The sequence below is a fragment of the Anomalospiza imberbis genome, chromosome 7 (assembly GCF_031753505.1).
Source record: "Anomalospiza imberbis isolate Cuckoo-Finch-1a 21T00152 chromosome 7, ASM3175350v1, whole genome shotgun sequence".
Lineage (NCBI taxonomy): Eukaryota > Metazoa > Chordata > Aves > Passeriformes > Viduidae > Anomalospiza > Anomalospiza imberbis.
The window spans coordinates 27,722,119-27,747,625 of NC_089687.1; the positions used below are offsets into that span (position 1 = coordinate 27,722,119).

A 25,507-nucleotide genomic window follows, 5' to 3' on the forward strand; every position below is an offset into this window, starting at 1 on the left:
GCCAGTGCAAGCCCAGGGAAAACTGTTGCTATGTGCTTTGAGGAGGAGTTTTTAATTGTTCCTCTGAAGCAGATGTTGTGGAAGCCTCATGAAAAGGCACACCAGATCTTTCCCAAACAGTATTTCTGACTTTGAAATACCCTCTTTACTGATACATTCATGTGTATTTACCTCTCTCTATGTAAGTAGAGGGGTTTATATATATATTATGTATTTATATGCATGTATCTTGACCTTTTGCAGAAATGTTAAAGTTTTTTAAGGAAGTACATTTCATATCTTGTTTGAATATTAGTGGTGACTCTGGCACTAAAGCATTTAGGGTAGGCTGTGGGGCTCTTGACATTACTGTAACTTCTCCTTTGCTTACTTTTGCACTCCTTACTGTGTATTTATTTCACTAAAAACAGGACTTTCCTCACTTTCTTAAATAAAACGGAAGGAAAATAACATCACTCACAGCAAACTTGTCAGCATCTAGGTAACATACATGACCTGAAGATCATCTCTTGACTCGAGGGCATCCTCTTAGTCAGCGGCCTGCTGTGCTATTTTATGAGGAGAGTAGCTCATCAACTGTCACTAATGATGAAGAAAAAGTGGCCTTTGTCTTTAAATACAAGTTAAAAGTGTCAAGGTTCAGCAAGAATTATATAGACCTTTGACTGCTGTTTTCCCCACCCACATTGGCATTTTACATTTCAGCATTGTCCGTGATGTTAAGTGCCAGTTTGGGGCATTTGTGCATGTGTATTGTTAAAAACTAATTTAGCTGCTGCCGTGTGTTCAGGGGTGCATGAGTTGTGGCCCTCTTGGCTATTCCTCTCTGTAAAGAGAATTAAAGCACAACGTTTGGATTTTTTTTTTTTTAATTAAGAGTAATTTTTTATCTAAGGTAAATACATATATGAATCTCAGCTTTTCAGCATGTCTTCCCTTCTTTGTGGCTGTTTTGGAGCAGTGGCTCTCACTGCTCACAGGGCCTGTGCTGTGGCAGAGGATACGTGAGATTTGCTGAGTGGCATCTCCTGTGCCTGTGTGTGGCTGGAGCTGCAGCCAGTGCGGCTTTAGGCAACATAGGCCACACAGTAAAGATTGGAAACCCTTCTGTGAGAGGCTGTCCAGCCATTTGTCCCGTGTCTTGCTCAAATGATGTCACTGAACTTCTTTTTAAAAATGTCTCCTGTTCCAATACTGTGCTTTTCTCAGTGAGGACCAGTTGTGTGCTGTAGCTGGGACTTCTGCCCTTTTGAATTCTTAGTAAAGAATGATCATCTCCGTTTTCTACAAAGAAAACATGTGTTTGTTTTAACCTTTGGAATCTCAAAATTAATTTTGTTTCATATTTTAAAAAATGGTGTGCTGCCAAACAGCGACGTTAGCTCAGAAGAAAAGTTATTCTTACAAAGTAAGCATTAGTGGAGATTAGTTTGAAACAGGAGAATAACTTGAAGCTTAGGTACAGGCATAAGCTTTCCTATGTGAAAAGCTGCAAAGTGTCTCTCCGATCCTATGGATTTCATAGAATATGTAACTGCAAGAGCAGCATGGCATTCTGTTCACTTGAAATATATGAAGAGTTTGTAACTCTGACTTAAATGACGTTTGTGTTCTGTCTCACTCCCTCCACCATCTCTGATGCTGTGAATCAGGAATACATACCTATGTATTTCCCAGAGGGACTGCACAATGGCCTGGCTCATCTAGGGGGTTTGTACATCTCACAAAAGATTGGGTCTACTGTTACAGTAGTTTGACAGGAGGGGAGATACTTTTATATCTGATGGTAACATCAGCCCATCTAAATCAGTACTGCCTATGTTTCTGTCAGACAGTTCTAACTAATGACTCCACTGCTTCTCCTTTTCCATTTCACCTGACCAGTATTCATGGGTTAGAGCAGGTGGTCACTAGAATACCTTCAGTATAATGGTTTTCTCTGCCAGATGGATCTGGCATGTCCTTTTGACGAACAATGTTAACATGATTATGAAGAACTGAGTTCATACTTCTGTGTGCCTCTTGAACCTATACACAAACCCAAAAATAAAATAAATCTAAAAATAAGATGATGATGTTTGTCTTCTGACAGGCATCTTTGGAAGCAGTGCAGTCCAGCTGCAGCCCATGTAAAGAATATGACTTCCTATCCTTAAGCACTGGCAGAAGACATTTTAGCATCCCTGTGTCCCAAGGGATGACTTAGAGCTAGTCTTGAGGATAAGGGGATAAGGGGTGAGGAGGTCAACTGCACAAAGAGACTCAGCAATGTTAGTACACTCTGCTCAGTTTACCTCAGATTGGTGATTGGTGGTTAAAGGCCCACTTTTAATGATGATTCTAAGTAAAAAAAAAAAAAAAAAGTGATTTGTGCTTTGGTGGGAACTGAATGGTTTGCAACTCAACAAAGAACAGACAATGGCCTTTCCTGTCTGTTTTCCATTAGGCTTGGATAAAGGCCTTTGCTACCCACAGCCAGCGGCCAAACAATTTCTGTATGTGCTCTATAGCTATTTTGAGGTTCTGTGCTGTCCTTCAGGAGTAGGGAGAAAGGTTCTAAAAGTTGCAGCTTCTTGTCACATCTGCCTCCCTGGTCAACCTGCTTTTCCTCCAGTCCTAAGTGCAGGAGCAAGTGGCCGAGGCAGATATCAGGCACTGGAGCCAGTGAATGACTGTGGGTAAATACAAAGATTAGATGCTGACTGAAAATGAGACTCCTCAGATCAGCCCTTTGCACTGAAGTGGTTAAGTGGGCTGTGATTAAAAGAAATAAGTAATTATCCCAATTACAGATAAAAGATATGGAATTACCACTTTAAAAGCACCTCCTGTGCTCTGGAGTGGTTCTGTTGTCTACAAAGTGGTAGCTCATAATTGTGTAGCAGAAGGAAGAGGGCACCTTCTGGGTGTAGTGCAGCAGCCCTGTCTCTCCACGGTGGAGCTGGTGCTGTGCTTTGTCCCCCAAGCATGGCTCCAAAGTTCAAGTCTTGCTCCAGTGAGCAGGATGGTGCTAAGCCAGGAGAAATTGTGGGAACCTTTCTGTCTCAAGCTTAGTGCAGGGTATACCAGAGTTCAGAGAGCTCTCCCGGCTTGGCCATGACCACTGTTAGAAGTGGCTTTTATGATCACCAGGTTTTAAATAATAAATAAAACAAAGAAGCAAACTGAAGCACTGGAGAACAGCCCTGGGTGGTGACATCCTGTCACAATTGAAGCATGGCAATTCTGCCGGCTGGTAACTTATTACAAAACGTTTCTTTACCAGCTTCTTCTTACTCTGGGGCAAAGTGCCTGTGTGCCTGTGGGACTGAAAAGTTCCGGACACGCTGGGTCATGGGCGCTGGCGGGTCCTCTGCGTCCCCGCTTGCGGTGCAGTGCTGGGAGACGTGTTACACTCTTGCTCTCCCTGCTGCATCCCTTATTGTGCATCGGAATTTGGTTTCCAGTGCTGTCAGTCAATTCAGTGCCACGCATAAGCCCTAAATGCCCCACGGGCTGTTTGTCAGAATGTTCCTATTAACAACCCAGTGCAAATAAAGTGTGAGGGGAAGGGAAGGTGGAGAAATAAATCTTATTTTAAATCTTTTGAGCTGGTTTTATTTTAAATGGAAAGTTGCATGCAGACCACCCCAAGCTATTGTGCTGTGGTCTGCGTCAGCTGCTTGACTGTGCAAGGAAGATTGAGCTAGAGGTTAAGAGCATCACACAGGGGAAGGGTGCACTGAATTCCTTTTGTGCTGAATCCAGGAAGTTTTAACTCAGTATGAAGTTGAAATACATTGACACACATGGTAATCATTATAGGATGAGAACGGAATATTCAAATACACTAATTTGCTGCTCCCATTCTGGGGATTATGTTAGTTTCTGAGTCTTGCAGAGGTAGTGACATATTGTAGGGAGGTATAGAAAAATGAAGGGCAGATGCTATTCTAGAGTGCTCTTGGGGCTAATTGCTGAGCTTAGCACAGTACCTCTTGTCCAGACACAAGTCTCTGCCTGCCTAGTGATGGGCTTCAGAAGAGTGGGTGGCTCTGCAATATGACAGTGCTGTTGTACTTGGTTTAAATGAGCTCTTCAAGCAAAGAACTGCAAAATTGTATACCAAGTGATGCAGAGAGAAAATGAAAACACTGCAATGTCTTTTGCTGTGGTCACACCACAGATGGAGGTAGGTAACAGCCTCCTGAACCAGCTTTTATTTAACTACCACAGGCATTGCTAGCAGAAGTAGTTTATCAGCAGTACTTGAATGTAGACAGCGCATATCCATGAAACCCCTTCCTTCCCAGTGTAAGGTCCTGCTGCTCTGTCCTCAGATATTTATATTCTGATCAGTACAGCTTTATATTCCAATCAGTACAGGACTATAAGAGCGCTGAAGGTATCCCCAGTTTGAGTAGAACAATAGCAAAAAAGGGAAAGACTGTAATCAGGTATTAACATGGAAAACAGAGAACACAAAGGCAAAAGCCTTATCTCAGGAAGATCTAAGGCAGAATGCTGGTGGCAAAGAAGCTTTGTGGCTCCTGTATGTATCCATTTCTTCTTAGAGCATTGCTGGCAAGCTGGCCTGTGTCTCAGGACAGTGCCAGTCTCCATCTCCAGGCTGTCTCAGTCTTGCTCCTGTTCAGCCCTGCAGATTTGGTAACCAATCCATAGTTACCAAAGAACAACAGGGAATCAGATATGGGCAAAGTGTTAGAGAAGGAAAGAGTCTTGAGGAGTTGAGTAATGCACATTTTTTCCATCCAGCGTAACTGCTAATGGTAACCTTTTATTACTAAAGTGGTCAAAGTGACTAGAATCTGGTTTGTTTATAGGGAGTACATGCATGGCTGTGTAGTCTAATGTGATCAAAAAAGGAAACTGATAATAAGGGAAAAATATACCTATGGAAGCAAGTCAGGTGATGTTTCTGTGTAATTCCAAGTAGCACTGCAGCGATTAACAACCTGGCAGGCTTTTCATCTTAAACTTTATTTTTATAGGGGTTTATAACTTGGCATTGAAGTCAAGAGTGGGTGGAAACTTGGCAAATGTGGTTCAGCCCAGAAAGTGAATGTTATTTATATTTATTTCTCACCAAGTTTTCAAAAACACTTGGTTACTGTTTTTATGTTCTAACAAGTAATAATTTGTTGGTTTCAGTGACTTATTCTCTGTGTGCTCCTCAAACTACAAATAGTTCAGAACTTTTTCAGCTCTTCTGAAACTCCTAGCGGAAGGACTCTTTAGGGTTGTCAGTGATGTAGCAGGATGCTCCAAGTATTTCATTACACCGAGGAACAGCTTTATTCTACTTACACCTTCCAAGTAGCTATGGTACTTTTGCAATAATTGCATTTGGCTAGCAACAGTGTGTATTTAATGGCATTACTCAGGTGCAGGCTTAGTGCAGAGAGGCTGAGGAAGCGATGGTATGGCCATGTTGTCTCTGAATCATCTGTGTTGCAGAATGTGGTCTGAGGCTGTGACAAAGCAGCCCCTCCTCACTCCCCTGCCTACACCTCTGTATTGGTGATGGGTCCATCCCTGGAGTTAGCATGACTCCTGTTGCATATTTCACATTGATTGTGTGTCTGTTCCTGAAGTGGTATAGAGCTTTCTGTGCCTCATTTCAGGGAGGCCTACTGACATCATGAGGAACAGCTTTTGAATAGGGATTTTTAGTATTTTCAGCAAGATGAAATACTGCATTATGTATCTGACAGCCTGTGAGTAACACAGCAAAATGGTCATTTGCTGACAATAATATTTGTGTATCACACATTTTGCATTGCCTTTCATAGTTGAAATACACTTATTTAGAAATTAAATTGGGTTGAAACATTAGGTTTTGTGGAAAAGTGGAATTCATAGTTTTCTTAGAAATTAAGTTTTATTTAGATTTTTAAAAAACAATTCTTTAATAGAAGGCTAAAGATGATACAGGATTTTCCTTTTAAAGAATGGGAAGAGAGAATTAAAATTTCTTACAAGGAAATTCTGGGTTTTCACCTAGTTGTAAAATTCGGTACTTGTGATGTTCCAGAGTGACAGTTCTAAAAAATAGTAACTATGTGTATGTATGTGTTCAGGGCATAACCCTCTCTGCCTTATATTAACTCTAGAAAGTGAAAAGAGCTGTCTTTCTATTTAGAAGAAAAGAGAGCAAGTATCAGTAGGCTGTCATTCTGAGTATAAAGCTTCAAAGCTTTATATAGATTAGGTTTTTAAAAAGAGTTCAAAACCTCATACAGTTGTTAATCATTACACAAGTTATAACAGTATTTTGACCTTTCTGAAATAAATCCTATCTTGTTATTTGCTGAGACCAATACAGGGATGAGGTAGTGGTTTTCTATGATAACATGTTTCTAAACACTTATATATCAGATCAATATAAAAATACCTATTTAATTACACGTAGGGAGGCTTATGGAATCTGCAACTTACTGTAAAATGTCTTCTGATTGCTTAAAATTACCTGGGTAGGAGTTATATTTATGCACTTGCTAAACTTAATTTCCTATTTCAAATGGTACTTTTAGAGAAAATTTAATTTTGTAATGTGTGCATTTAGTTTTGCAGTTACCTGAAAAAATATTGTGATATTACTGACGTAAGATATTTAACAGGGACAATGCACATCAGTGTATAAAACTAGAGTATATGCATTTAGTGTGTACTGTTTAATTTTTTTGTAACACGATGTCACTTAGAGATCACTGTTGTGCTGCACAAAGTTTTTTTGAAGAGAGTGAAGGCACTTTCTTTCAAGTGGGCATTTGTGCAAAGTGCTTTAAAGTGTCTGGACAAACTCATGGCAATGAGGCTTTGGCTATAGGAACCATAGCTTCAAACTTTTCTCATGTGTGGATTTCGCTGTTTTGTAATATGCTTTCACACAACCAACATGAGTCTGCTGTGGTGCACCTGGGTGAGCTGGTGGTACCAGAAAGGTAGCGAGGTAGAGTTCATGTGGAAAAGATACTACTTGCCAAATTTGTAATGAGAAGCAGTGCCATGAGCTGCACAGGGAATGGCCTTGTTTCCATTCGGTTTGTGTGAGTGGATATCAATTTGAGTTTCTTTCCTTTACCTAGATGCCAGTGATTCTGAAACACTGACCACTTTTAAAGGTTAATCAATTTGCTGTGACAGATTCAAATGTTAGTAACAGTATAAGTAGAAGTGCCCAAGCTTTTTTCTTTAGGAAAGGAGGCTGGGGAGGATACCTGCTGGTAGTTTATAAGGAGTCTTCATGAGCTGTGGATGAAGCCTGGGAAGTCCAAAAGAATGTTAATTATTCTTGTTGCTTTTGCTTTGTGTTTCTTGCTTATGTTTCTGTGATACTTCTATGTAGACTTACAAAGTAAAGCAGGTGCTGTTGTGTGCAGTCACCTGCAATATAATCCTTGCCCTAAGTGCAAACTGAAATGACAGCAAGCTAATTTTTCTCTTTTAACAGTGGAAAGAGTGGAAAGAGAAAACCTTTCAGACTATTGTGTTCTTGGTCAACGTCCCATGCACTTACCAAATATCAACCAGCTGGCAACTTTGGGAAAATCTAATGAACAATCTCCTCATGGCCAAATTCACCACAGTACTCCAATCCGAAACCAAGTGCCAACGATGCAAACCATGATAAACCCTGGGCTCCTGTCTCCTCAGCTCAGTCCACAACTGGTGAGGCAGCAGATAGCCATGGCCCATCTGATAAACCAGCAGATTGCTGTCAGCCGACTGTTGGCTCACCAGCACCCACAGGCTATCAACCAGCAGTTCTTGAATCATCCACCCATCCCTAGAGCTGTCAAACCAGAGCCATCAAATTCATCGGTGGAAGTCTCTCCAGATATTTACCAGCAAGTCAGAGATGAGCTGAAGAGAGCCAGTGTGTCTCAAGCTGTCTTTGCAAGAGTAGCATTCAACCGCACACAGGTATCAATTTCTATTCTATGAGCAAGAAGGGGCAAAGTTGTGGCTCGTGGGGCTGTATGGTTGTTGCAGGTCAGGGCAGGGGGCATGCCGTAGAAACAGGTCAAACCGCTCGCAGGCTTTTCTCCAGTCTCTTTGTCAGTTTTGAACAAGGCTGTTTCTTCCTGGAACAGCTGGTTGTTTGCATTTGGCCACTCCTGCACCATTACCTGAGCTTTGTTCTCTAGCAGTCATTCTGCTCGTGGGAGTTCTTCCCTGAGCTCCTCTCTGTGGTTATAAACTTCCACATTTGCCCCTGCCTGATTGCCCAGAAGAGGTAATAAGAGACTGAGAGTCAGAGGTGTTTTTGGGATTCCTTCTGATGTTTCCTCATTCCTTCCTGTGGTATAACTAATGCCACAACTAGTGCCAGAGGCTGCTCCACAAGAAATGTGTAAGGCAAGTGTTCTGGAAAAGTGTCTGCCTTCTGTAGCAGATTGTGTTTGCTTTCATACATCTGACACAGGTTTTTTCACTCACCTAATGAAATGCAGATGCTGAAATGATTGCATGATAGTATCAGCTTATGCCTGGCACCTAGAGTACCCAGGGTGAATGTGTGCTTGGAAAGACAGGCCATTTACATTTATCCTGCAGGATACAACATGTGATCTCTCAATTGTGATACTCTATAGCAAGACTTAGGAAATGGAAATTGGCTTAATATTCAGTATTGGTTATGAATTCTTTTTGTGTAGCTGGAGTTTTTATTTGAGGTAAGATTCACCAGTAAGAGAAGAAAAGGGGGAGTCTCTAGGAGGTCTGTCTCTTGCCCCATACCGTGCCTTCATCTGTTCTCCTAGATTAATGATTTTCTTTGGCACTGCCATTTTGGAAATGCCATGTTACGAGGGAACTAATTAAAGTATGGAGTACATTTTATTACTTCCTTCTTCCATTAAATTCATAAGATGGCTGCACTCAGAAAAAAACACTTGAGTTCTGGGATTAGCCTTGAGGATATCAAATGAAAACTACATAGGAATGTATGAGTATTTCCTCTTTAAAATGCTGCTTTTAATTTGGAAAAGCTTTTTATCCCTCTGGGATCATAACCTGTTGTATATAAAGCCTGGTATAATCAAGGTGGATGGTATTGACAGAATGACATATTCTGAACTGGAGCGAGAGGTCGGCAATAACATTGCCAGTGAGGGTTTTGTCACTGTCAAGAAACATGAAGCTCTCCTTTAGCCACACTGGGAGACCTGGGCTGGTAATGCCCAAGTCTGCTATTAAATCAAAGGCTCATTCCCCAACAAGAAAGATACTACCTGCTCCTTAGCCCTCCATCATAAGTAATACGATGTACATACTGATTCCAGAACAGGCAAGTCTTATAGCATCCATAGAAGATTTGCTCATCTCACAACAGTGTTTTGTTAGTCAACAGTGCCCTAATACAGAAGACCAGTGGTCTTACATACAGTGCATCATGTCCCCAGGAGCCGTCACTGAAGCAAAAGACTGTCGATACACACTTATATTTCCTTGTCCTCAGCTGGTCAGTATTGCACTGCACAATAGAAGGTGTGGGATATTCCCACACATCTGTGGTGGAGAAGCAAACTCTGTAAAAGGCACTTGGAGTGGAAATTCACATTTACTCTCACCTCCTTGCATCTCCCCTGCTGCCTCCAAGGTACTGAGAGGCATGTGTTTCTCTCTGGAAGGCTTTGGATTTGTTGCATTTTGCAGAAGTGCCAGCATTGGAAAGTGGAGGTCTGTTGTTTCTCCTGATGGTACCAAATAATAGATGCTGTGTGCCAGCCAGCTAATAATGGCATTAATCACTGCATTATGGGCCACTGCTTAATCTTTCTTCATGGTAGCTCTGTGGTGCACATTAGCCTATAATTAAATATAGCTTCATGAAATATGTACTGTGAGGCTTGTTTAATAGATAAACTATTCTCTAATTTATTTTAAAGTCCAATGACCTACATACTCAATGCTGAAGAGCCCCTTCTTACTAACATTATTTCTCCCCTGAGACCTTCCATCTGAGCAAATCTGTTAAATGAAGTAGAGGAAGCTTTGATCCAAACTAGGCTGAATCCATCGGAACAAGTGGCTGACACTTGTATGTGTGCATGTTTGTGTGGGAGGGAGAACGTGAGGAGGGTCAGAGGATGGAGAGATGAAATTGTATGGTATGTGAAACATCCAAGTCTTCCTCGTGAAGTTGGAAATACGTAACTGATGACAGCGATATTTGCTTATACCTGTGGCCATGTTGTCTGCACACATGAAAACAAAGCACTTCAAGCTGTGTGACATGTTCTGTACACTTCCTACATACACAGACTGTAGAGGGTGAGGAGGTTTTATTGCACAGAGGGAGCTGACGTCTCTCCTTGGTCTCAAACAATGCAGTGAAGTCAAAAGTAAGTCCAGTGCAGGCTGGAGTTCTCAAAAAATGCCTATCTGGCTGAAGCCTGCATTGTCTTTACATCAGGATAACTCCTAGGTGATGGGTGGCCCCTGAAAGCATACGCTGGCCAGTGGAGATGCTCTGAAATGGGAGGCAGGACAAGAGGGCCTGATGGCCAAGGCTATGAACTTCTTCCTGGAGGAGAGTACACACATAGAGTTTGGCCCATCTTTGGGGCAGAGTCCTTGTACCATCCTGCAGTTTATTGTCTCCTAATATAACATTCAGATTGCAGCCAAAAGGTTGTAATGACCAGAATGTGCTTATTGCAGGTTGTAATGTTTTGATAAATTGGTAGGTGATGTTTGTTACAGGAAAAAGTAGGACTAAGAGGACTGTTTTAAAGGAAATGCATTAACACGCCCTTGTGCTTTGCTGGAAAGCTTTTCGGCATATCTGGAGGGGCTGAAGTGATCCCACTCTTCAAAATGCAAACTGGAAAATAGGTAATTTGAATCCTGTTCTGCATAAAGAAAATGAACATATTATTCTTGTCCTCATTTGCTCAGCATTCCTCTTTGCAGCAAGCTCTTGGAGCTGTAGACGGGACAGTTTATTGGTCTCTTCGTAATGAGTCCAGACAATTCAAATCCCTTGATCAGTGAACTGCTGCTCTTCCTTGGGAGTGCCCAGTGGACTGCAAAGCCTACGGACTGAAGGAGTGTTTCAGTTTGTATCTTTCTCTTTTTCCAAGCTTCTTCTTTTTTGCCAATGTTGTGATACAATAGCCAAAACTAGTACAATGTTTGGGCGAGTGGCCAGTGCTTGTTGAACTGAACAGCCTCTGAAACTGGAAATATCCTTGAATCTGAGGCTTTTTAAATCAAATCATTGTGGGGCCAGATGCCAAGAGATTTGGCTAAAAACACCATCATATTCAGGCTGCTTGTAACTTTCTTCCCAAAGAGCACTGCTCCCTCCTTCCTGCCCTGTGTAGCTCCACATGGGAATGCTGGCTTCCCAGCCTGCAGATGGGAAAGCAGCACACACCCAGCTCAGCTCCTGCCTGGGTAGCTGGTGCCAGCCACTTCTCTTTGGATTAAAGGAAGTAACAGCCTGAGGAGGAGGAAACTGCACCAGCTTCACATGCAATGAAGTTTATGATGAAATAAGCTGTACTGATCATCCTTGCTCAAGGGATTTGGTCACACCTTGGCTGCAGGTGTGGGTTGAGGCGTGGGGGAGCACAGGATTGATGCTGGGTGTTGTCCCAACTTCTGGTGCAACTGCAGGCAAGTCCAGGGTTCTGCAATGAGGAAGAGGGAAATAACACTTGTTGGCATATAAAGGTGTCACTGGTCACCTATAAGAGGGTTTAGGGGTTCTGACAGCAGGAGTGTGGTTGCTAAGGAAGTAAGGCTTTGGGTTGTGACTCCTTGTTTTAATTCTGCTTTCTTTGGCAAAATTCCCCCAAACAGAAGTGGGTTCCGAAAAGAGTCCTCTACAAGGCATTAAGATCAGAAATATGGTTTGTTGAAATAACTGACTCTTCCACCTCCATTTGCTTGTGAGCCAAATCCTGGACAGAATTCCTTTGCAAATAATTTTCCCTTTAACTCAAATGAGAGGAACACAAGGAGCTTTAATTCTCTGCCTGGTATCTAGTGAGACAGTCATGCTGCATTCATTGCTATGGTGTCTGCCCCATTGTGCACAGACTTTCAATTAGCCAGGCTTCTGGTTTGGCTTTTTGGGGGGAGTTTTTGTTGGTTTTTACCCTCATAGAAAACTCTCTCTTAAAGCATGAAACCCTTTCATGCTGCCTGCTTGTTTTATTCTTGGGTGTAATGTGGCACAAGCAGTGTTCTGTTGTACTCACAGGAAAGAAGGCAGTCTGTAAGGGAAGTGCTTACTTTAATAAATTGCAGATTTTTGGTACATGGGATATTTGTTCCAACAGTGGGTTTTGCACTGCCCAAAATTTCAGTTTCAATTAACTTAATTGTATTCAATAGGCTGAGTGAAAAGATCTTAAGTAGCATGTGAGTCAGGCTTTCAGAATGAGTGCTTGTAGGAGGTGGCTGCTGCATGCTCAGCTGATGCACAGGAGTACTGAGCCTTGGAAGCAAAGGCACAGATCCACAGTGTGTACAAGCTATATGTCTTTGCTCATTTTCCAGCATGTTTCAGGACAAAGGTCTGACATGCATCTCATATAAATGGTGGAACTTTGTGGCTGCAGGTGGTTGGTCTTTCTTTCTCTGCCTCCTTTTCCGCGTGCATCCACATTTAGATCCACATGCACATCCTGTCTTCCCTCATAAAAACAGATACCATAATAAAAAAGAGGCTTTATTAAACTAATGCAATAAAGCCGTTTTCTTTGAGGATTTAAACACTTCATTTTTAATAATAAAAATCAAATTGTCATTGTTGCACCCTGTATAAGTTTTATTCAAATCAGCCTCTAAATGCTTTGTGCCTAAGCAGGTCTCTCCTGAGATGTATGTATTTTAGCATTAGTTAAATGAATTTAAGAACAAGGCTCATACTCTGGCTGTAGGCACTGAATCTGGAGATCTAAATGAAGGACTGATGTGATGTGTGTGTTGAAGGGTACTGGGTGACCATTCATGGAGAGTTAGTCTCAGTCAGAGTCCTTCAAGTTCTGAGGTTTGTAAAACTAATACAAATGTTGCACCACGCATTTTGACTATTGCAAAAGAAGAGCTGGTCAGGGAACAGGATACAAAAACACTTTTGCCTGATGGAAACGGTGACAGAATGGATATGAAGGTGCTTGGTTTGGCTAACCACTCAAAATTTTCCACTGATTATCTAAAGCAATTTTGTTCAGCAAAATTGGACTGGACACATTGCCAGGATCAGCATTTGTGATAGACTTCCAACTCTTCTGCTTCATATCCTAGCTGGAATTAGGAAGAGATGCAAGGGAATGGAAACAAAGTGGTGAGCATTTGAAAATGAGCTTGAGTCCCAAGAAGCCTACAACTGCTTCATATAGAGGTTCTTGGCGAGTGCTGTATACTTAGAGGCAAAGAGAAGTATTTCAGAACTGTTGAATGTATCTTGTTTAGCCCAGAATACAATACTGAAGTTAAGACCTGGAGTAAATACAGAGAGGCAGAGAGATGTTATGGTAAAATCCTGCCTTGACATGAGAAAAACACAGCGGGTGGAAATGCTTTATTCCTTGAAGAGTTGTGAGAAATCAGTGCTTCTGCTGCAGAGCTCCTGGACTGACCTGCTGTCTCCAGCTTGCAACTGCAAGCAGCAGACAACTGTAAATATAAATGGTCATTTTAGCCTGGAAAAATCAAGTATGTTGTTGTATGCTCAAGGTACAATTATGATGTAGTTTGGTAGAAATGTGTAGCTAACCAGGGCTTCCTTGGGTGCTGCCTTCTGTGCTGGAAACAGGCCTTGTGTGCTGAGAGGGTTGGTTGACATCACTGACCTTTAAGATCCAGATGTTGAAATAGAATAAATCTCTACATTTTCTCATCCTGCTCAGGGTCACATCTATCCCTGATGGAAAGCAGAATAACTTCTCTATTGGGACTTGTCTGTACAAGTGCAAGGCTTAAAAGTACTTGGAACTTCAAGCACTGCAGAAGCAATATTTTTCTGGTATTTCAGCATTTTCTCTGTTGCTCTTGGCCGTAGCTGAAGTATGGAGAGGCACAAATAGACTGAAAGTCTGAAAAAGTGTTTATGCTTTTTCAGTCCTCCATATATATAATTTCCTTATACAGAACATATAAACTGAGGTTTAGCACATTAGTTGGGTTTATTTAAATTTTTGCCTTGGCCAGTGTTTTGATTGTCCAAAGCCTATTCTGAACCTCTTTAACATTGGTGCCTGGTTTTGTAGTCAAATGGTTTAGGTCTGTAAGGGGGAGAGCATGACTTTCATCTGAGTCATCGAGCGTGATGTGTGTGAGGCCCTGTCCAGTGCTTGGGAGTCTCCTGCTGCCCCATGACCCTCAGCATCGAGGACACGAGTGCCTGGGCTGCACTCCAGCAGCACCGCCTCGCCCCCATCCAGATTGCTTTTCAAAAGTTCCGGTTGCAAAACTGTCCTGCCTTTGGTCACTGGTAGTGCAGTCTGCTGTCCCACTGAGATCTCACTGACACCCTTGCCAGGCCTGAGCAGCAGCCCTTTGGGAAGAGGGCACAGAGGCTTTGCTCAGCTTCTGTGTGCTTTGGCCAAGCCTGTGTTTGCCTCAGAGGCTGGTCAGTTGGTCCACTGGATGTTGGAGTCATATGGAGTAACATTCGCTATACATTGTACTGTGTCATCTCTCAGAAGCTGCTTAAAAAGAGATTAGGTGCTTGTGAGGTTTGGGTTGTTTGTCCTGGAAATCCTGTAGTTAATAAAAGAAGTTCACAAATGGGGTTTCATAGAAAAATGCAAAGCAAACTCCTGTGACAGTGACTTTGCTGGCCTGAAAGGACTGCATTTCAGCTAGTTTGAAGAAACACAGTCAAAATTACCCCTGCCTTAAATAGATTCAGTGACTTTTTTGTTTTGATTGGACATGTGCTTTTTGCTCCACCACAGGTATTATTTTCTTAAAGTCAATTACAGATCCAGTGTGTAATTTTAAAAATAGTGCAAGTTCCAAGGGTAAACCAGGCTCTGCAGAGCCCTTGTCTTAGGGTGATCACACCCCTCGTTTGCAAGCACAGCCTGTGTGAACATTAGACTTCATCAGTTGCCTCTTCAGCAGCCGGTTTAAAAATGATGCAGAGGAGTGGAAAAGCAAAGATATTATCGAGCTACATGTCCTAAAATGCATCCTAGGAGCTGTGTTCTATGTAGAAGATCTGTTTGGCTATTTAAAATCATACTGAGACTTTCTAGTCTCTGAAGATGATTTTTTAGGTTTGCAGAATTGGTTGCTCTGCAAACTGCCAATTTTTTTTTAAATTTTTTAATATGTGAGACGTAAGTAAGTCAGAATGAGCTAATTTAGCCAATGGAATTTTATAAGAAATCTATGAATGCTGTGGGTTTCCCTCCCTCACCCCCTCCAGTAGAAACCTAATTTGCAGAAATGAAAACAGTCTCTGGCTGGCTTTAGGGCTTTCTCAAAAATAGAAACAGTAGGGTTTGTCTGACTGGGCCAGTTTCCTCACCAAACACCTGGTGTATATCACTTTAAAAAATACATTATGCCTCATTAAATTACAATTAAATGAAATCATGATCATTTGTTTTTCTGGAAGGAAGATGTTTTGCATATTGAGAGCCTAATTTGTTGCAGGTGACAAAAAGGCTGAACAGATTATTTAATATCACTTTATTTTTTTTAATGTTGCTCACTGGTTAGTTTGCGTATACTTCAGTAGCTCAGAATTATATTATTGTCGACGTTATTGCTCTCAAGGCACTTTATTTTATTGTCCTCCCCTATCACTCAGCTATCTGCTGCTGCTGTTTACCGCTGTTGTTGTTTATCTTCAGTTGCAGGAGGACACGAGATTTGTCCCTCATGAGTCAGTTTTCTTATTAGCTCTCCTGCTGTTTACATGGTTCCTAAGCTGCCAAAACACTTAGAGGAGTTGCAGAAAAACCCTCTTGGCAGCCAGATTTCCTACCTGAGGGCCTGGAGCAGGGCATGGGGAGCAGGGCTCGCCCCTGCCGGTGGCTGCTGTGTCGCTGGGGAAGCAGCAAGTCCCCCCTGGAGCAGGTGCCTGCCTTAGGAGGAGAGGCTCCCAGCCTGCTGATGGAACACTGGTGCTGCAAAACACCGCTGCGTCCCTGTAGCAGCGCAGGCTGAGACCCTCATGGGAGCAGGAGCGCAGGCACCAAATCTACTGCATGAAAAGATGTTTGTGGTGGTAAATCAGAGCCTGCAAGCACAAGGGTTGGGATCTCAGGCAGTGAGATACATCTTCGTGCTATGAGCAAGCCACTCATACCTGTGAGCCTCTGATTTACATACAGAGTCAATGACTGCGTGGAAAAGTAATTGCTGGCATGCTTTCACGTATGTTTCTGCTCTCCATTTTTGAAATTGGACAATAAATTTAGTGAGGCTAAAATGGGAGGGAGAAAAAAAACTGTCTTATAGTCAGCTCCACTAGCTTTCAGGTCCCTTTCTTTAATTCTAAACTCATTAATTTTTTAAGTTGAGCTTTTCTTTTAAAAAGAAGTTTTATATCCATATCACTTCAAAGACACGGGGAATTAGAAATTTAGAGAATCAGTGGAACCAATATTTCCTTTATATACTGCATTTAAAGAATTTTCACTGACTTTAGGGGAAATTTTAATAAGGACTTGCATCGGTCTTGGAATCATGCAGATTGTGGCTTCAAGCTCCTGTATGTACTTTTTTGGTTAACCTCCCCCAGCCTATGTGCCTTTCAAACTTTAGAAAGGTTTTCAAAATGTCTTTAGCTTCTCTGAGAGGTGGTAAACCCTGAAGAAGAAGCTAGGTACGAGCATGCAGTTGTGTTGAGGTCACACAAATACCAGAGGAAGCCCAGCACTGCTTGTTCCCAAAGAGCAGACCTTTTTCACTGGCCAGCTTCTCTCTCACATCCCACTTCTGAGTGGTGCTAACCATGCTTCCATTCCCAGCTCCAGTCCTTCTGGTGCCCACACTGATCACTGCAGAAAAAGGTAATTGGGAGTGTCTCAGCTTGATCATGTAGATGAGGAGCTGAAAAGATGGAGCCTACCTTCAGGTTGTGTGTGGGGCTTGCTTAGAGCACTTGAGGAGTAAACTCTGCTGAAGTAGAGGTTTTACATGTGTATTTTAATGTAGATGTTGAATAGCAGATAAATGCAGGTACAGGTACCTCATTTGTTAGTCAGATGGTTTTGTCAGGAAGACTGGTAAATAAGGTCAATATATATTGAAAATGTTGGCATTTGCTTAATTGGCCAACTGTAGTGACAGTGCTTTTAGCAAGACTTTTTGAAGGAGGCTCTCTGATATGGAAGAAAATAAATTAAAACTAAATATTACAGGGCTTGAGGTATGTGGTTGCTTTCTAGTAACATTTTTCTGACAAGAAAGGAGTAAGCCTTGCCTGTCCTTGGGAAGCAGCTTGCCTGGGTTCTGGCTGTGAAGTAACTGCAAAACACTCATGTCAACAGCCACAGCGGGGCCTGCAGGGTCCCTGTGCTGCTGAACTGCTCCTCTCCCAGAGCAGGCCAAGGTGAGCTCTCCCAGCTCCAACTGGGATTACACACTGCTTCAGTGGCCAGCATTCCTGGGAGCAGCGGTGCAGCCTCCGGGTTGTGACAGGAGAGGAGCAGGAACGCTGTCAGATGGCTCAGGGAAGCATATTGGCAGAATAGCCTTTTGAAATAATGAGCACAGAGAATTACATATTAACAGTAAGGTATCATTTTGATATCATAATGATATGTTGCATTGAGATATTACGTTAAGTAGCCTTGATGGACAGAAGTGCTCCCTCTCTGCTTCCTTGCACCCCAGTACGTTAAACAGGTGTAGTTCAGAAATGTGCTGTTCCTGCTATTTGGAATGAAGTCCCAGTTTGTGAAGTGTTGGACGGGGTGCCTGGGGGAAGCTGCTGGCACATGCTGTGTCCTTGGTACTTTCTGTAGGCCCTGATCTAGACTTGTGTGCTGTGCCTTTAACTTCTAGATAATCTGTGGAACTATCGAGTGCGAGTGCATACTCTTACGCATAAATTTAATCCCATCATTAGATTTAAGCCTCTTTTAATGACATTTTCATCTCTCCAATTCTTTTATTTTTTACTGTTTGTTTTTTAGTAATGCTGTGTAATGGCTTTTGTAAAAACTAGATTAATATGGTGTTCATTCACGGTTGCAGTGTGAAGCCTGTGGTATTTTAAAATGAGGCATGAAAGAATGGGTTAAATCCCTAAAGCTAGATTCTAAGATTTTATTATTGCTTCATTTTTCTCCTTTCAGAAATGACTGTCCAAACTGAAATGAGCGGACTGTAGCATCAAAACCCAGCCAAACATTTTTCTTTATAAACCTCCTGCACTGTTTAAATGTCGAAACTAAATTTACCAACCTTGGCAGATTTGTCAAAGATGAACAGGATTGCCAAGCGTTCCCAGCTTCAAGTAAAAAGAGAAAGAGAGAGAGATCTAACAGTTCCTAAAATATTTGCACAAGCACCTGGTGATAACTGCAATTTCTTCTAACCAGTGCACCTACCTTCCTATCCAGCATCTCCATACTCAGAAGCTTATTACCGTGCCAGAATAGGACAGTCCCAAAATAAACCCCAGCCCCCAGAAGACAAACACTTTCCTACAAAATATCCCCTCAGGGAGAGCCCATGAGATTCTGATGTAGATTCTCAGTATTGCAACCCAGCTGGTTACACTAAACAAATTTTTAAAAACCAAAGAAACCCATCAACGCATGACTGGCTTTTTTTTTTTTTTTTTTTTTAACCAGGGTTTGTTGTCAGAGATCCTGCGTAAAGAAGAAGACCCTAGGACAGCTTCCCAGTCCCTCCTGGTAAACTTACGGGCAATGCAGAATTTCCTCAACTTGCCTGACTCAGAGCGGGATCGTATATATCAGGATGAGAGAGAGAGAAGTATGAACCCAAACGTGAGCATGGTGTCTTCAGCTGCCAGCAGCCCAAGCTCCTCCAGAACACCCCAGGTAAGATGCAATCCCTTGCTACCCATTTTTTGTCCAGATAATTCCAGGAAAGGAGTTTCTTTCCACCCTGCTCCTGTTTGTTGCTCCCCTTGCCCAGATGAGTTATGGAAAATATTTTGTAAGGTTTTGGAGTGGATGTCAGCAAGATACTGTGATGATCATAGTATCTTTAATCAATGCCATAAGGCAAAAGAGTATGGACCGTTAGTGCCTGAAAGAGTGCATGTGGGCATTACATACAGGCTGTTGATATATGTTCATTAAATGGCTGTTGTAGAATATATTATGCAAAGACAGTGCATGTAGCTTTTTACCTGTGTCCATTACCTTCTTCAGAGCACAGGGAATTTCTGGGCTTCTGGTTCATATATGTTGCCATAAAAGTGTCTAGTGATCAGAGGTTGACAGTGCATTAGATAGGTGCTGTTAGAAAATACTGTGCTCTATATTCTGCATAGGAAATCACAGTCCTCGCGTTGGAGGTTTTTGCAAGTAAATGTTTGAGGTATGGAAAGTGGAGATGGACAGCGTGCTGGGAAGGAAGATGATGCTTACAGCTCCCAAGCAGCTGTTATCTCATTCACTTAACTGCATGTGTTTATTAATGTGCTGTTGCCGCCCACTCTTCCCTGGGTAGGTTGTTCTTTGCAATAAGAAAGAGCATCCACAAACTACACTGTAATAGTCATCCCCTCCCTTGTACCAGACTGAGGCAGTCCCACATGTGTACTCTGCAAAGTGAGGGTGCTTGCACAGGGCTGCTGATGAATTCCTGCCATGACATTTTCCTGACTCGAGTCTGAACTTTCTAACAGTACAGACGTGATGTGTCAGTTCTAGCACTTTCCTGATCTTTAGTAAATGGGCTTGTGTAACCCTTCTAATAATATCAATGATCACTTCTCATTGAATTCTGTAGTCACAGCTGCTAAAAGTAAGTAAGCAAGCAAGCACTGCTGGGGAAGTGAAGTTTTACATTCAAACTGACCATCCTTAGAGAAGGTGTGTTGATTTTGTAGAAACTGTTGAGGTTGTTCAGTTTAACCCAGACATGTAGGTGCACTTCACCAAATATGTGATGTAAAGAACTGTTTTCACTGAAAGCAAGCTTAACCTACCAAACCAAATTTGACACTGAATTTTCATTACATGGGAAACTCATTGTATGCTCCTTATCTTTTTTAGGTACCTTTAGGTGAAAATAAAAAATATATAGGGATTTTAATATTGGGTACACTATTTTACTTTTTAAGTAGTGTAGCCACTTTCTACATTGGTATTGATTCATTAAAGAATTAGCTTACTCCTGCTTACATTTATTGCAATAGGTTTTGTACTAGAATCAAGCACCGAAAAGAAATTGAGAGTTTAGATGCAATCTGGTGAAAAAAAAAAATTGGATCTCTTGCCCCATTTTGTTCCTGTCTTGAAATATGCCATTTTCCCGTGCTCTAGCCACAGCTAGAACATGATCTAAAAGAATGGAATTTTTGCCTGCCTTTGTAAGAGCTAAATGTTCCTAGAAAACCATAGTCTAGAAGTATAAGCCACCAGATATTTGCCTTATTTCAGCTTGAAGAACCCAGTAGAATTTTGTAAGATTTTTGATCAGCAAAAGCAGCACACAAAGGTTTGTATACCCAATGCCTGCCTCGTGCCCGCTGTGTAACATTTCCTCAGCCCTCAGAGGGCCAGCACCAGTCAGCACAGGTGCTGTTTTGACAACTTGGACACCTCTGCAAATGAGGCTCTTCCCAGCTCCCGGGCAGGCAGCACGGCTACTGTACTTCCCATATGCCTGGTATTAGTTCTGACGAGACAAATGCCGTCCTCGCAGGCAGCGCGGCGATTCCGGCAGCGTCAGCTCCCCAGGCAGCTCTCTTAGCTACCCTGGAGCAGGGTGCTTTGGGGCGGCAGTGGTAGGAGCTGGACCAGCCTTGCAGGAAGTGTGTCAGTGTGCCAGAGAAGGTGATGGAATGGCAATTGGAAACACGGTTTCCATAGATACCGATATCCTGCGGCAAGGCTTTTGGGATTGAGGGTGCTGGGTAGCAGAGGAATGGCAGATACCTGTGGAAATGCTCGTGCTGGGGCTGTCACGCAGGCAGGTGTAAGGGCATGCAGAGTAACCCAGCTCAGCTCTCCTTGACTCTGAGTCAGCCCCAAGCCACCCTTTTGTGATCCGAGGCTCTGGACCTGCCTCAAGGTGAGAACGAGAGATTGCTCCAGAAAATGGGGTACAGTTGCTGTGGGGAAGATGTTCTGAGCTCTTGGGAATTGTTGTGTGCTCACAGAACCGTAGCAGTAAGGGGCTGGGTTGCAGTGCTCTGGCATTGTGGTTGCAAACACTTTTTCTTTCTTCCCCCCACTGTTGGCAGCAATAAGGTGTTTCAATAGTGGCAGACTCCTTCTTAATATCAAGGCCAGCTTTGAATCTAGACTTTTAACATTAAATACTTTATTTTAGTGAATTTTGGTTGGTATTTGCCCTTCCTATTTTGGTGATTAAATAAAAAATGGTGCAGCTTTCAGGGTGTGCAGGGCAGGCTTTTTCCTGACCTGTGACTGTGACCTAGAAGTGTAGGAGAATAATGCAGGATGGAGTTATATTTTAAATCTTTCTTTTACATGCTAATTTTGTTCTTCTCAGGATCTCAGACATCCATAACAGCTTTTGAGGCCATGGTGACCTCAGCTGCGGTGCTCGCCAAAGGCTCCAATGCCTGGGAAGACTTTTTTTATACCTGACAAATCTCCATTAAATCAGTTCTGACAGACTTGGACAGTCCTTTTCCTTTCCATGAACTCTCTTGTTGTTTTCTTATATTTTCCACAATTGCCCTAACTCTCATCTGTCTGTAAACATTGAATTTCGGAGTGGGGTGTCCCCGTCGGTCCCTGTGTTGCACTGTACCCAGCTCATGGCCTGTGGATGGCAGTGCTTTAGCCCTGGCCTCCTGGGCCATGGTTGGCTATGTTGTGCCCCAGCTGCTGTCCAGCTGCCTCTGCCTGCACACAGGGCTGGCCTCAGGGAACAGGAAAATCTTACACCCTTTCTGCGCGTGTCCTGCCTGTGACAGGCAGGGAGCAAGCCCAGAGCCCACTGAGCCTGGAAAGGGAGAAGACACAGGTTGGTTAAGGCTTTATCTGGAAGTCATAAAGAAGAGTGATTAGTCTAGTGTGTTGTCTTGACTGATTTGGCTCCATTATTAATGTGGCCTCCATACAGAAGCGATGTCAGGAAGAAGATTTGGAGGACAACAAAACAGAAGAAGTTCAGAAGGTTTGGTTTTGTCTAGTTAACCTTCCTATTAACAAATAAACACTGGAGCATATCTGCCTAGTTAAAAATTAACATTAGATGTACTCTAGCAGACTTCAACTCTGGCACAAAAATGGGATCCATCTGAAAAGGTTCATAATTGGGCCAAATATGAGTGTCACTGGGGTGTATGGGTGGTTTGGGTCTGTTGGGAACTGTGAGCTTTGCCATTTAGGTTGAGTTCTTTCCGAAGACCTTTATGTCTGAAGACAAAACAGATTTTATATCAGTAACCCACATTTCCTTTCAAAGGCCTAAGGGGTGCAGTGATCAGCCCTGGTATCTCTCCTCTTTGAGCCCAGGAAAGTAAATGAGATCTGTCTCCAAGGGGCAGCTGGTGCTGGGAGCACTCAGTGAGCATCACACTGCCCTCACTCCCTCTCCTGCCAGTGCATTCTGGGGACCTGCAGTCCAAGGGGCTTTAAAATCAACATCCTGTAGCAGTCTTCCGAACTGTATTGATAGAAGCCTTGCAGGGGTAGTCCAGCCCAGGGAAAGCACTGGCAGCGTCCGTTATTGTCCTTCATTTGTCACAGAAGCTGATGGGAAATCATTCAATTAAAAGGAGTGCAGTGGAATACACAAAATCTCAATATGAGTTTAGGAGAATGAGGGCAGCACATCTAAGGCATGCCAAAGCCCAGCTTTATGAAATGATTTTTTTTTTTTCATTTCCACTGATTTCCTAGGTGAAATTAGGTGACTGTCTGGCTAGCATAATGATGATAAGGCTGGGAAACCATACATACTCAAGTGACATACGTACAGTTTTAATAAAGAATGAGGGAGACTTGAGGGAGTACATTAAATTGAGTAATAATTTATTATTTAGAGACCTCTACCCATTTACTCATTTTTTCTGGGAGAATTGGCTCTTCCTCCAAGGTGTAGGCCACTTTTAGAGAGGGGAAGAAGGTAGAGCCTGGTGGCGGTGCTGCAGTAGCTGGCTGGCAAAGCCAGTGTCAGTGTGTGCCTGCAGCCCAGTGCCCCAGCTACCTATCCTGTTGTTGAGCTGCTCAATAAACATGCTGGGAGAGGGAGAGGGGGAGACTTGACAGGGCCTTGCATGTCCTATAGGAATGCACTGCAATTATTTCCAATCACAATTAACCTGATTAGAATAATGGACAGGAAGTGTCCCTCTGTAGCTAATGCAGTTTGGCATCAGCTGACTGAAATCCTTTGATAATTTCTGCACAGATGGCTGGGCTGAAAGCAGCACTTTTTTAATTATTATTTTCATGGTCTCTTGGTAGGCCAAAACCTCGACACCAACAACAGACCTCCCCATTAAGGCGGACAGCGCCAACGTCAACATCACAGCTGCCATTTATGATGAGATCCAACAGGAGATGAAAAGGGCCAAGGTATCTCAAGCTCTGTTTGCCAAAGTGGCTGCCAATAAAAGTCAGGTGAGTGGTATAGGGGATTTCATTGTTGTGGGGCATTCTGGGGTTTTGTTTTTAAAGCAAGCTCTGGGTTTGGGACTAGATCCATCTCGTCCTCCCACCAATAAAATTACATCTGTTCCTACAATAATAATAATTTTCATCTCTGGGGAACCTGTCATGTTTGGCTTTTGCCTGCTTAAGTGGTTTCCTTTTCCCTTTTAAAAGAGGCTGAGGAAAGGGTCAGTTCACAGCCAAGCTTTTTCTCCCCTTTTGGACAAACATGTCTGTCTTTTCCCCCATGTGGTATATAACTTACACCTCTGCTAGTAGGACAAGGAACTTCAAAAATGGTGGTATCCTACTCATTCAGCAGGTAATGAAATTGCTTTCTCAAGTGGTTAACTGAGGGAAGGCGATGGGAAACAGCATATTAGGCAGGTGTTTCCTTTTTAGCATGTTGTATGTGCTGCATACGGTATCGTCATGTGAATAATTCACATCGGATCCAGTCATTTTTACAAAAAGGCATGAGAAGGCACTGCAGTGAGTTCTGCTGGATTAATTTCTACCTTGGGTGTAAAAAATACATGTGCGTAAACCTAGGTCGGGGTGAAATTCTTGAAGAGAATCCATTAATTTAAAAATTTCATCCAGCTCTTTAAAAAAATATAATGCACCAGAAGGGATTTTATGGAAAGGAGGACAGACAGATTTTTTTGAAGGGCAGCAAGTGGATTGGAGATTGTTGGAAGGAATTGTTTACTGAGTGAAAAGAGCTGCTTCTGATCCTGGATGAAATTATTCAGTTCAGCTAGGAGAGGGCATCAATATGCATACAAAAATGCACAAATGTGCACGTGACAGTGAGAGAGTGGGATAGAAGTATCTAGGTGCATGCACTCTGCAAAACACACACTTCCCTCTGTGCAGGGAAACAACAATATAGTCATTAAGGCAGATGTAAAATAAGCAGTTGAAAAGCATATAAAGAAAGCATCAAAGGCTATCAAATCACACAGGAAAGCCTTGTCCTTCTTACAGGTATTTGTGTCCTGACAGATGGAGAACTGATTAATTTTTCCTTCTTAATGTAATCATTAATTTTCTTTGCATTTTGCTTTCTCTTGTCAGGCTAAAGGGGTTGCAGTCCCTCTACCCCCCCAAACCAAATCCCAGGCTCAGTATGAAATACATAAAAGGAAAATACCATGGAACCCTCTTAAACTGTTAAATGCATAAAAATCTCATGTACCACATGGCAAAATATAATGAGAACTGGAGCTGTTAAACGAATAAAGCTGTTAAAAGCATAATGCCACTTGGCACAACTACTGTGCATTTAACGGTTTTCCACTGTGTAATAAATGACATATGTGGTAAACGTGCAGTAAATATAAAAACTGCACAATTGATTTTGCAAACGTGCCCCTTATTCTTTGCTCCATGCAGATATCAAAGTTCCACCCAGAATCCGGACTGGGCAGCTTTTAATAAGGAGTGTTTTAACACAGACCGAATGCCAGCCTCTCTGAGGTTTGGCTTAAAATTGCCTGCAAGCTTCCTGTCATTATACCCAGAGGCTTCTTGAAATAGAGAGGGACTGAACCACCCAACAATAATTTGGGTGGCTCACCAGCTTTGGTCTGTGCCAGCTTGAGTGCACTTCTCTGGCAGCATTGCACACCAGCACCAAAACAAAAATAAGATCTGTAGTCTTTCACGTGGAAAAAAAGCAGGGCAGATTTTGAACACCAGATGTAAAAGGTTAAGAACAGGATCCACAAATGTTATTGTTTAAA

General features: G+C 42.5%; 1 protein-coding gene across 7 annotated transcripts in view; it reads left to right on the forward strand.

Annotated features, from left to right (window-relative positions):
* Positions 1-25,507, forward strand: part of SATB2 (SATB homeobox 2) — a 132,285-nt gene that overhangs the window by 71,461 nt on the left and 35,317 nt on the right. For all 7 annotated transcript variants that reach the window (XM_068196245.1, XM_068196251.1, XM_068196246.1 and 4 more), the window contains 3 exons: positions 7,454-7,926; positions 18,783-18,995; positions 23,574-23,729. In XM_068196245.1, coding sequence (XP_068052346.1) covers positions 7,454-7,926; positions 18,783-18,995; positions 23,574-23,729 — 842 coding nt within the window. The remainder of the gene's footprint in view (positions 1-7,453; positions 7,927-18,782; positions 18,996-23,573; positions 23,730-25,507) is intronic.